The 12,724-nt window shown below is 43.8% G+C and overlaps 1 protein-coding gene across 3 annotated transcripts; it reads right to left on the minus strand.

Moving 5' to 3' along the window:
* Positions 1-144: 144 nt before the first annotated feature.
* On the minus strand, positions 145-12,555 carry Cabyr (calcium binding tyrosine phosphorylation regulated). 3 transcript variants are annotated; one of them, XR_012910328.1, is made up of 6 exons: positions 12,480-12,534; positions 9,955-10,127; positions 9,803-9,856; positions 3,407-4,569; positions 868-1,470; positions 145-228 (listed from the first exon to the last, which is right to left on the minus strand). XR_012910328.1 is itself a non-coding variant. In XM_075969286.1 (5 exons), exons 2-4 carry the CDS (start codon positions 10,100-10,102, stop codon positions 3,416-3,418), a joined length of 1,356 nt encoding a protein of 451 aa, XP_075825401.1. In that variant the 5' UTR covers positions 10,103-10,127; positions 12,480-12,555; the 3' UTR covers positions 145-1,470; positions 3,407-3,415. The 3 variants fall into 3 exon arrangements, 2 of the variants coding, with proteins under 2 accessions (XP_075825401.1, XP_075825402.1); XM_075969286.1 differs by having other exon boundaries at positions 145-1,470; positions 12,480-12,555; XM_075969287.1 differs by lacking the exons at positions 145-228; positions 12,480-12,534 and adding an exon at positions 11,019-11,094 and having other exon boundaries at positions 1,371-1,470.
* Between the last annotated feature and the right edge of the window lie 169 nt (positions 12,556-12,724).

The following is a 12,724-nucleotide window of genomic DNA, read 5'->3' on the forward strand; positions in this document are numbered from 1 at the left end:
CTGCCTAGCTGATACTGTAAACAGAGGTACAGTGTTTATTATTTGAATTCCAGATATCCTGAGTGGAAAAATTGTACATGTATGAGCTGGACAATGTAGGGTGGTCTGCACATCTAAGTTACTAAAGCAACAATGCAAAGCGTTATGCTTGCAGGAAGTTTATTGATACAGTTCACGTGGTGACAGACTCCACCTTGAATGCTGACTCAAACAGCATCGTTTCAGCATCTGTTGATGAAGAGACATACGTCATGAAATAAATCAAAAAATATCCTAACAGTTCCTGCTGAGACCACCATCAGGTTGTCATAATTACATTCATGGCTACACAATTGAAATACCACCTCTCGAACCCCACCCCAAATCACAGTGGCTTAGCTGTTAGGAATCCATAGCTCTCCTTAGCCGCATGCCTGGCAGCACTATACATACATACATTGCTTGTCTCCTCCACTCTAGTCCATGTTTTACTCGCCCACTGTCGATACCAAAGGAAGAGGCTCGACATTACACCCAATTGAAAAAGAAGTGTCTAAAAATTTCAGTTAACAACAATTGAATTAAAAAATATTTGATAAAATTGTCAAAGCTGTTACTCCAGCTTCTGTTAATCTCTTACATGGACATACCATCTCTGTCCCTGTTTCTTAAACATTGATTATCCTCACTTTAAAGAATCTACTATATACTCAAAGGTGGCTGGGCATTCATTAGCAGCTCTGTAGTTGAAAGCCGAGCATATATGCTTAAGTATATATGCATATATGCTTAAGTACATCACTCTCAAGTGTTTGAATACCCAGCCCTTAAGTGCTGAAGGCTCAGCTGTGCTAAGGCCCACATGTCAAGGTAGGAAGGGTTACCTACTCTTTTAAGATTCTGCTCTGCGGACATGGGCAGTAGTCACAGTAATTTCGCCAGCAATACCGTAACTTCCAAAGGGAGTACGTTTGTCACCAGATCCTGAACTCTTTTTAGCTACATCTTCTACTGGGAAAGCAACAGAAAGAAAGACTGGGCTTTGTGGTCTGGGGCCATCTTGTCCACTTGTAGGAGGACTAGCATTCTGGGGGTTGGGGGCAGGTCTCTGGAATGTCTGATCTGCAGGAACAGCAATGGGCACTTGCACTGCAGCGTATCTCTTCAAGGCATCTGACTGTGACACCACAGTGTGTCCAGGAAGAGGCTTCCAATCCTGTGCTTCCTGGACATTGGAGCCTACTAAAATAAAAGGTGGGGCACTGGTCTTCTTGCTGTCATCCATCATCACATAGGTTGGAGAAGTGACTTTCGGTGGATTCTGCAGGAACTGTGGATCCTTGGGATTAGGTAAATAGAGGGTTGCTTGGGGAAAAGGCCCAAGTGCAGGTGGCGGTGATGGGCGACTTTGTTGATTCATATCAGTTAGACAATAAAGTGTCCACATATTAGAATATGGTGGTGGTTGTCCTGCTTCGCTTGTTGCTAGTGCTATAAAAAAAAAAATTGCAGGCATTAAAGGTTTGGTCTCTGTACCAGGCACTATGCACAGTCATGTCTTTGTAAATCTTTTTTTTTAAACATATAAATAAGCAACTGTAATAATATGTGCCATAAAGCATGCTATAGAGAGGACTACAGAAATTGTGCCTGGTGTGTGGAGGAACAGCATGATCCACCACAGTTGGAAAAGGAACCCAGAGCAACGGCAGGGACAGCAGAGGTGCGGCTCAAGAGGCAACTGTATTCTAAGTTGCTGTTTCCAGACTCTTACACTGTTTTGGTTCTTTGAGACAAGGTATCATTGTGAGTCCAGGCTAGCCTTGAACTCTCAGTAGTCCTCCTGCCACAGCCTCCCAAGAGCTAGAAGTACCACCGTGCCTAGCAAGAATCTTAAGCGTTATATATGGCTTCCACATGGTACTCAGAAGAAAGTTAGCAAAACTTTCTACTTTACCAAAAGTAAACATTAACCATGTAAAGACAATGAGAAGTCATATAAGCACATCTGCATAGCAGTTTCTCTACCTAGTCAGACACTACATGTCACCTAATATCATCTCTGGTCTTTTGATGGGCACTGTCATCTCCCATCTTCAATCTGTTACCTCATCTAGGAGTCAGATCCCAGAGAGCACTCATCTTAGCCAAGACTGGGCACCACCATATGCCTCAAAAGACAGCAAAAGACACTCTGATATAGAGAGCTAAAGACACTGTCCATCAGCTTATAGCAAGGGCTCTATACTGCTGAGTGTGGCTGTGTCAAGTTCCTGCTGTGCGCACTAGGCACAGAAAATTGCACTGTGCACAGATTCAGTGATGCTTTTCATGACTCAGACACATTCTGTCCTCAAGATTACTAAAAATATAATCCAAATCTTCAGTCTTTCCAGATGAGAGGGTCTAATACCTCAAACTTGATTTCTCTTGGTAACTTGTCCACTAAGGACAACTGTCCTTCAGTAACAGCTAAGTGCCTGAAAACAGTGACTCTGCTTGACGTGATGCTCAAGCCACAAAGATAAACCGGCCGCACAGGCTGTGAATGCAGCACTGCCCTCTGCCTTTCCAGCTGTAGTGAATCTGTCACACTGCCAGTCAGAATTTGGTTGCTAAACACCTGCTTTGGTAATAGTCCTATATTATTTTGGTTTGAGTCAGAGTTGAGAATTTCTGCAAGAGGAATGGGAGCTTCTTTCATTCATGTCCCTTCAGATACCCAAGAAGGGCCACTGCAATATCCAGATAGGCAGAAGGATAGGCAGACCACACGCCATAATTTGATGGAGATAGGGGTTGTAACGCTTATGTGTCAGTAGGAAAAGCAGCTGGAGGTAAAGCTCCCCAGAAAGCAGCTTGGCTTTGGGGGGTCCATGCATGGGAACTGCACACACTGTTTTCAGGTGCGCAGCCATTCTTTCTGCTGGTTTCCAGTGACAAAGACGTTCCATCTAGCCTGTCCTTTCTCCATCTGGCTGTGATGCTGCTCCCTCAGCCACAGGAAGGTCCCAAGTAGGAAGCAGTGTCTGAGCCAACATCCCAAACCTGATTGCATAGTTCTCCTGACTCAGTGCGAAAGCAGTCAGCCACACCACCATTTCTTTCATGTTTTAAATGCCACAGCCCAAATAAACGCAGTGTTCAGTTTTGCATTTTTATAATTACCCTTTTGTAAACAGGTATTAAAAATCTAACAGAGTCTCATGTCTACAAACATGTGCAAAAAGAATCCAGCTTTGACATGCTGTGTGATTTTCATAATAGTAAATTTTTAAGTACAACAAAGCCTTTAAGTAGGTATGGCATTTAAATAACCTGAAAATGGACTTTGGCCAGTAGGCAGAAGAGCCAACCTGTATGGTTACTGAATACAGATGTTACCTGAAATGCAGTATACGGATGTGCAAGTATCTAATTTTCTTACCTGGCTTCATCAAACCTGTTCAGGTGCATCTTCCCCATCTGGTTGGATTTCAGGTTCAGTAAAGCCTCCTGGCGCAGGAGGGAAAGGGTCACCGGATGAATAGGGTGCGGCGTTCTCCCCTGACTCCTCCTGGCCAGGATTGTCAGGGTCTATGTTAACGATCTCCACTTCAAAGTGCAGAGAATTCTCAGAGGTTATTTTGACAAAGCCCTCTGCATCCAGGGGTTCTGCAGGTACCTCGGGCTGACCCTCTAAAGCAGTGTCAGAGAGCAGAACTGTAGCTTCTGCCTCCATGTGTACTGAGGACTGCTGTTGGGAATTCTCCACCTGGACAATCTGCCGAGACTCTACAGATATCTTAGCCATGCCTGAGGAAGTCTTGGTTTTTACAGGTTTGGGACTAACTGGTGGTGACTGCTCAATTTCTTTAAGACAAGCAACTTGGTCAGTAAACGGGATAACTACGTATCCCGGTATCTGCTCAATATAGACAACTCCTTCATTGACAGGCATACCGTTATATACAGATGATACATGAACGGCTGATGTAGCCTGAGTGTCAGGAGCTTCATCGTAAGCAGGAGGTTCTTGTTCACCCTGCAAGGGGGCTGAGGAAGCCTTTGGTGGTTCAGCCTCAGAATTAGGACCCACAACTGCCTGAGCAGATGTTTGGCTCATAACCTGCACTGCTAACATCTCTCCAGAGCACACCAGAGGAGCAGACACCACGACTTCTTCATCACACTCTGCACTCAGTGAGTCCAGGGTACTCGTTGCCGCGTCCACCATTAAAACTTCAGAATATGTGCATGGAACATTACCTAACATCTGGGCGGCAAACTGAGCTGGGTCGGCCGGCACATAGGCATACTCTGCAGAGACGGGTGCTGGAGGTGGTGAGGATGGTGGGGTGGTGGCCTTCGGTGTGGCTGGTTTGGAAGAAGGACCACAAACTCCTTCACTTGTCTCCTCAGGCTGGAGTTCAGGGTGAACTGATGGAAACTGGGTGGTTTTGTTACTAAACAGTGGTCCAGCTACATTGTCCTCCTCTGTGTCTGTGGATTTTTCCATTCGTGTAGGTTCGCAGGAAACTGGAGGTGTTCTTCCCGGTTCTTTTACACATTCTTTCTTCTCCAGTGTCACTCCTTCTGCCCATTTCTCTACTAAAAAAGCAACAGTTAGGTGAGCTAATCAGCAAGCACTCCTCAAAATATTTTAAATAAAGCAACAGTAGGTTGAACTTTCAAATACCAATATACACAGATCTATGTGCAACATCTGCATTAGCATAGCTAGTGGATCTGTAACAGCTCACATCCACCTAAACAATCCATTTCCTTAGAAATAAATGACCAGCATATATCACACTGTAAAGCTAGTATTATACTACTCTAAGCTGATATTCAGTTCCTAAAAGGAAGGAAACTAGAACCCTCCTGGTCTGTTGTCCCACCATAAGGGGGGGGGGGTGACACTGAGGAGATGGGCCCAGCAGATAAAGCGCAACTTGGCCTGGCCATATGAGAACTGGGCAGGATGACTGGAATGTCACCTGAAATCCCAGTACTTGCGAGGCAGGGAGGCACAGGCAGTCCTGAGAGTGTGCTAGCAAACTGGAGTTGGCAAGCTCGGGGTTCAGTGAATGACCCTGCCTCAGTAAATAGTAGCTAGCATGTGACCAGTGTCAATTTTGCGACTCTACATGCACCTAAGTCCACACATTGCAAACATGCACATAGAAGAACACAAAATACAAGCAAAGGAAACACTACAGACAGATGTGGGAAGCAAATTATTCCACAGTTTCAGTTGGGCTCATAACTTAGGGAACAAACAGATGCATTCCTCCATTTAGGAAAACTGGTATGCAAAGTATGCAATGAACTTGTCATCTGAGCACTGTGGTCTTCACATCAAGAAACACGATATACTTGCAGGTGACCTGTGGTCATGAAGCCATGGCCATATTGACCCAGATGAAAAGAGAAACTCCTATGCCCACGAATGCAGCCATTGATGCTCAGTGCCCTAGAAAAAACGTTCTGAGAGTCAGCAGCCACACCCTACTAACTGCCTTGCCTATTCCTCATTCAGAAAGCACAAAGTCAGCAGGGAGAGTGAGAAGTGATTGCTTCAGGTCAAAGTTTTGGAGATCCTGGTATGGTGGGTGGCACAGGCCTGGGAGCTCATCTGTAGCTACAGAACCTTACGACCCTATTCTCACATTGCTCTCTGAAGGAAGGCGTCCTTCAGGGTTTCTACCCATGCTAGCTGCTAGTTTGTAAATTCAGTTAAACTGTCTAGTAACGGACACAGATGGCCATACTCAATGCTCAGGTGCTGAGAAAAACTACCATTCACCTCACTTGTCTAAATATCTCTGCAGGACTCCCCTGCCCCAGTCCTCCCCACCTCTCATGCTAGGGATTCAATCTCAGACTTTGTATGTGCTAAGGAGGTACTCTACCACAGAGCTATACAGCCCTTAACTGTCTTCCCACCAGCACACCTGATAGAATGATTCTCCTCCATGGAAGACTCTGCAGAGTAGATGACAGTGCATAAAACTTAAATTCACTAGGAGATAATTTAAGCATAAATATTATAGGTATAATAGCAGAACTTAATAATGGTATTAATAAAAATGTTGAGAGTTTGGGCCTCGAGAGATGGCTCAGCAGCTTCCTGCTTTTCAGCATCCCAAGTTCTGTTCCCAGCACCCAGAAGCAAAACTGCCTGTAACTCTAGCTCTTGCAGATCCAAGCTTTGGGCACCTGCATTCACATGCACACACAGTTTTGAGTGATAATAAATTTTAAAAAATCTTCAGAGTTCACAAGTTCTGAGCCTAACTTGAATAAGCCTAACTTGATAGTTACTCTAGGACTTAGGATGCAATACTACTCCATCTTGACAAGAAGATCAATCATAAAATCATAACTTGGATTGAGTTCAGACAGTTGAGGTCATAGTAAATTACCTGATTTCATAAAGAACAGTCTCCTTTCACCCCAGAGGTGTACCAGAGCTGACTCAGCCATGGCAGGGGCCAGAAAGAAAAGGCCACCATTCTCCGGTGAGAAGGTAACAGCTACATAGTAACTACTAAATATGGCCCAGGAGGTCAGACTTGTGCCTCCAAACTCAGGAGTCTGTTAGGACTGACAAGTATTTTTCTGCAGGCCTCAAAAGGAAGACGGAGATGGGATAGCATGCCACAAAAGGAACCTATCCTAATACCAAACAGTGGTCACTTGGCCCAAGACAAATACCATGATGGCCATGGATACGGCCATGCCATTCTGAAGACACTAAACTCTGGAAAACTGGAAGGTGAAGAGTGGCGAACTTGGCTCTCATGTCTAGCTCACTCCTTCCATTACCAACTGTGTATGGCAAGATGATTAACCTCTTCTGGTTCTCAACGCCTACTAAAAATAGTTTCTAGGAAAAATCCCAGAAAGAAATTTCAACAGGTAAATGACACACGCAGTGAACGTTCCTCTCTGCATGCTCTGGGAACACAGAAATGCTGCTGGGCAGACAAACTACCACTGGGAAGAACTGGAGAACAGAACATCTTCACTGACCAGCCTTTATGAACCACACGCTCCCATCTGACAGGAGTGAGCTAGGTGAACTAGGGAATCTCAGCAGCTAGCTCTTGTACACATACCAAAGTCTAATGCCTGCTGCGGTCTTTAGTTGACGTTGCCTCACACTGGAGAGACTGAAAGAGCAGAATAAGGGTCAGTTGACTTAAGTCTTCCTAGAGAGGTTCATTTTCACAGTCACTGAAAGCCTGAGATGGCCTCTGTCTTTGAGATTAACCAGCAATGTACGTATGATCATTTTAGGTGCCACCTCCACATTAAACCTAGGATTCACACAAGGCAAGCTGTACCTGGATGAATGACACATGGCTAGATTTATTTGTAGCTGTCGTAAGAATAGCAGAGAATTAAACCAGTCAGCAGACAGGAAGCTGTCATCCAGGAGAGGAAATCTAATGCACATCTGTCTATAGGGGGACCCAGACTGACGGATGCCATTTGTGGTGACGAGGGGAAACGAGCCAAGGTGGTATTGGACAACTATTCTGGTCATACTTTCATATTGCCTCATGACGTCTCTAGTCAGCAGGAAGAGCAATGTTAGCACTGTCTTACTTCCTAAAGGCAGTCTGTTTTTAGAACCACGCTGTGAGCTTCCTTTCAGTTTACCGGTCATGCTGTGCCTATTTGTTGACATCTGTAGTGATTTGAAGAGATAAACAGCCATATCTCCTTAATTCCATCAAAATTTGGTCTACAAATTTTGTTACTCTATTACTCCACATTAATTTTAAAAATTGAGATGCAAAAACATTAACCTATATGTTATTAATCAAAATCCACATGCTAAAATGAATGGTGGATAAAATCTTCAATAAATAAATCTCAAAATGCTGTCAGGTAGTGTCTTCCACCATAAAAACCAGTCTTGTCATTATGAAATAGGGTAAGCCTGCACACTCACAGTGTTTTCTAATGTAGCTCTCGCTTTGAACACAGAAACACAAAAACCTTGACTGAGAAGCTAGGTTCTTGCGCTTGGTTTGTATACGCTGCAAAGATTATATAAGCAAATCCCATAGCTTACAGCTTCTCATGGTTAGTTAATGTCATCAGGTGCTTGCAAGAAATCAGGTAGACTAGACAATACAATATTCCGGAAATATTGTACACCTCATCATTCTCTCTTCCTTCAAATGCCTATGTTTCCTATTTTTAATATTGATTTCCTGTTTTGGGTGTATTTCACAAAAATGACATGGTTTGGAGCATTGAAGCAAAGGTCCTACCAAGCCTAATGACCTGAGTTTGGTCCCCGGGACTCAATGAACAAAGAATACTGATGCGCAAAAGTTGTCCGCTGATCTACACATGTGTGCATAGCATGCACATGCACATAACACACACACAAATAAATGTAAGAAAATGGAAAAGAACCTGGCTCAGTGATTAAGAGAGCTCATTGCTCTTTCCAAGGACCGGGGTTTAGTTCCCAGCACCTGCATGGTGTCTTAGAGCTAACTGCCAGTTCCAGGGGATCCAGCACCCTCTTGTGGATTCTGCAGAAGGTGGCATCTGTCTGTCTGTATGTATGTATGCATCATTACAAGCATACAGGAAAACACTCATCCACATAAATCTAAAAAAATTATGATTTTTTAAAACGACAGTTTAAGGGTGGCTGGTAACTACTCTCCAGTCATCCAAAAGCTGTTGTTTGGTCAGCCAATATGGTAAGAACTAAGCTGTTCCTTCCCACGGGGCCAGGGATCATTACCTCTTCACAAAATCCCCTGAGAAGCTTTTCCTCACCATTCTTTTAGATGCGTCCTTTACCAAATTTCATCTTTTTAAACTATCTAAATGTTTCATTTGTATAAATTTTGCTTTTTCCTGCAACTCTTCTGTTGCTACTCAGTCATCTCTGTTTCATGCTGTGGCATTCAATTTACAAATGAAAAACAACTTTCTCGAAGCATATGTGTGCCGCTATGTCACGGTGCCCGAGACATGGAGAACATTTCTGCTTCATAAAACATCTACTCAGACACTCTCTTAGCAGGGCGTATGGCAGCGATGGTTGATCTTCTAGACTGGACTTGTACGTAAGAGTATGTCTTATTTTCTTTGGGACAGCAGGTTTTCTCCTAACCTTCATGCTTAAGCCTACACTGAAACCCAGCTCTACTTCATTAATATTATATATGTCTTGAGTATTCATTGTCAGAAATGCCTGGAAGCTGATATATAAGATTTTGAGGGTTTTAAAAACTATTTTAGAAGATTTGCATAGCCTATTAATAGAGAATCCCTAATCTGAAACCCAGGAATGTGAAATACTCTAAGCCAGAGATTTAAATCGTTGTGTTCGCTTTCATTTTGAATTTTGGAGCATGTCTAATAATTGATGGTAACCTGCACAGCTTTACAGAACACCCCATTACATTACCATGAAGTACAAGTTCTCTTAATGTCTGCTGTACTTCCCTAAAAGTGTGCAGGGAGAGCACGTGTGAATCGTTCTAGACACCACAATCGTGTGCTCCAGGACGGACCCCAAGGCCTCGCGTGTGCTTTGTGAGAGCTCTACCACCAACCTGGATTTCAGCCCCGAGTACTCCTCCCACCACACACCTATTTTAAGACGTAAAACCTCCTAAACTGGAAATCCTGATGTTAAAATAAGCCAGACACGACTTAGTAAAAATACAAAGCACCAGGATGATTACTCAGACATAAAACACTGGTGTGGTTGACGAAGAACCCATTGGCATAATTACAAACATGTGTTAGCAAGTGTGCAATGGCAACATTGCTGAAACAACATCGCTGTGGCACTTACCTTTCATCTGATGAAACTGTTTAATCAGATCTTTTATATCCAAAGATGAATTCCCTGAATGAATGAATAAATGCAGGAAGTCAAATAGAGACATTTTTCAATTTAAAATGGCTTTGCAAAGCAAAAAATACAGAAGCTAAAGCAATACAAACCTTCTCTAAACACAATGAGTTCTTTAAAATAAACTGCTGCAAACTGGGTGATGTTTGTCGGGTTGGTTTTGAGAATGGCCCTGCTGACTCCCTCAAGCAGAGTCTTGAGGCCATAGGGTACAACAAGTCTGGGCTTTGAAGAAATCATTTTGGCAGGATGTCTGTAATTTCAACTATAAGGAAAAGAAACAAAATCGTACACTGTACATTACATTTATTGAATTTTCTTATGATTTAGTTGGGGTTCCTAAAACCTAATCTATTAAAATTATTAGCTTTACTTCTCACCTGTTAAGTATTTATTCTGGTAACATGGGATGCAATTCTTGGTAATTACTTACAAAATAAAACCCACTACCATCAGATTACTATGCACAAGCAAGCAATATAGCACTCATTAAGAGACTGGTAACTGGGTCATGGAGCTGGCTCATCAAATTAAAGTGCTTTCCCACAGACCTGAGGACCTGAGCTTAATCCCTGGATCCCACAAGCAGCAGGAGAGAATAAATGTTAGCTAGAGATTGGTCCTTTGACCTCCACAAATGGCATGCATGCACACGCACACATACATACACAAAGACTCTCTCTCTGTCTGTCTCTCTCTCTCGGAAATGCCCTGCCAAGATTAACAGAATGATACAGTTTATGTCCAAATAAGACACATAAAATCCAATTAATATCTCAATAAAGATAAATTAAGCACACGTATTTCCAAATAATGCCCATATATAGGCACTAATTTTGTACAGGGTTACAAAACTATTTCTACAAGAAAATTACATTTTTCTAATATATTCCTAGACATATTTCCTACATTCTACTACACAAGTTTTGCTTTGTTTCTCTTTGGTATTGGGATTTGAACCCAGGGCTTTCCATAATACCAGGCAAGCACTCTCCCACTGAGTTATTTTTTTAATGTTAGGTGTATCTGTGGGGCTATGCCATACCCATTAATATAGAGTTCTTTCCTTAATCAAATTATCACCCCCCTTCAGATTCAGCTGACCAAGCACTCTCTCTGTAGACTAGCCTGGCCTCGAACTCAGAGATCTACTTACCATTACCTCCTGAGTGTTTGGGCCACTACATCCATTCCCTTGATGACTGTCAAGTGGTACCTTGGGTGTTATATACCTTGGGTGTTATACAAGCTACTAGGGGTTGTCACAGTTTTTGACATTGGGTTGTTATATACAAACATGCTGGGTTACACTCATATCTATCCTAAGATAGGCCGCAAGTTGGACACATCTAGACCTATAATTCTCATGGGTTTAGAGTGTGTCAGCCCTAAACTGTGTGTTCACTCTGAAACATGGAAACTTGCAAATAAGTTTTTAAAACTGAATTTTTTTAGTAAGGGAAAGAAAATCACAGTGCTGTCAGCTGGCCTTTTGCTTTCCTAAATATGGATATTTAATTGGGTCCTGAGCTACCAAGGAGCCACCAGATAGGAAAGAGGAGCTAACATGATTCAGACTTTGAGGTTTGTTTTTTAAAAAATCAGTTGCTTTGGGGAAATCACAGCTGCTCTAGACAGAAGTACCTTAAGAATGCTTCCCATGGGTACTGATAAAAGAGCAGACTACTTTGAAAATGAATCATACCCTAACACCCTTAATGTTTCACGGACTAACTGGCAAGGTTTAGTTGTTGCAATATATCAAGGGCCAACTTTTAATAAAAACGCAATATGCCACAGCAAAATGTTTTTATTTAGAAGCACCTTTCACATTCTTACCAAAACAAGTTTTGACCCAAGCAAAACTTTTGAGACTACAATTAAATGTTTGGTCATCAGGTGCATTACCGAAATTAAGTGTTTGGTCCCTTACTTATCAGGCGCGTTACCAAATGAAGCCATCTTTTGGGGCAAATGCAGCTTTACCATGCTAAATGGCAGTGATCTGCTACACATAGCATACGCACATAAATATACTTATGTATATATGCTTTTGGTTTCGTTTTCAAATAAACATCCCAGGGCAGTTTTCAAAGTGAGTGGCAGGAGGGCAAAATGGAGCAGCAGATACAGCACCCATCCTTAGTAGTTAGTACTACCAACCGTGCGGCAGCAGCGAGATGGTGCTAGCTAGTACCAGGTCTCGGTTTAGGAACACTTGAAAGCCAGGGGTGTGGCTGTCCCTAGGAACGTTCTTGACTGGGAAAAGGAGGGGCAACAGCGATGTGGCATCAAACCTCTCACCAACCCAGCTGACGGAGGGCTGTTCAAAAGTGAGAGCTTAGTTGCTCTTCATTTTTCAGAAGCCCTTGCCAGGAAGGACCTTTCTAGAAAGGCTCATCCTCTGGACTGTGACCCTCTTGGCACTACTGGGGTGGGGTACGGCGGTCCTTCGTCCGCGGATTTCGGGGCCATCGACGGCGCACTCCGCGCCACACTCGGCCGAAGCCGCGGGACTCCCGCCCGACCACCGTCTCCCCCTCCGCGCGGCCTCCCGCCGCTCTCGGCCCGCTGCCTTCCGGGCTCAGCCGGCGCCGGTACGCCAGGCTAGGCCCACCTTCTCTCCGGCTTCAATAAAGCTTCCTCTTGGCCCCCTCGCCGGCGGCTCCTGTGCTAGAGCGCGCGGCCCGCCCACTATTTATACCCCCACGTGCGTCATGTGTGCGTCACAGAGCTCCACCCCTTTGTTGGGGCCCACCGGAAAAGGCAAGGCTTCCACCGACCCAGCCAATGAGAAACAAAGGCCGGGGATCGGAGTGAGCTGGAGAAGTCGTCTTTTGTCCCTCCTGCGGCCGGAACTGG

Source organism: Microtus pennsylvanicus, chromosome 4 (genome assembly GCF_037038515.1).
Source record: "Microtus pennsylvanicus isolate mMicPen1 chromosome 4, mMicPen1.hap1, whole genome shotgun sequence".
Taxonomy (NCBI): Eukaryota; Metazoa; Chordata; class Mammalia; order Rodentia; family Cricetidae; genus Microtus; species Microtus pennsylvanicus.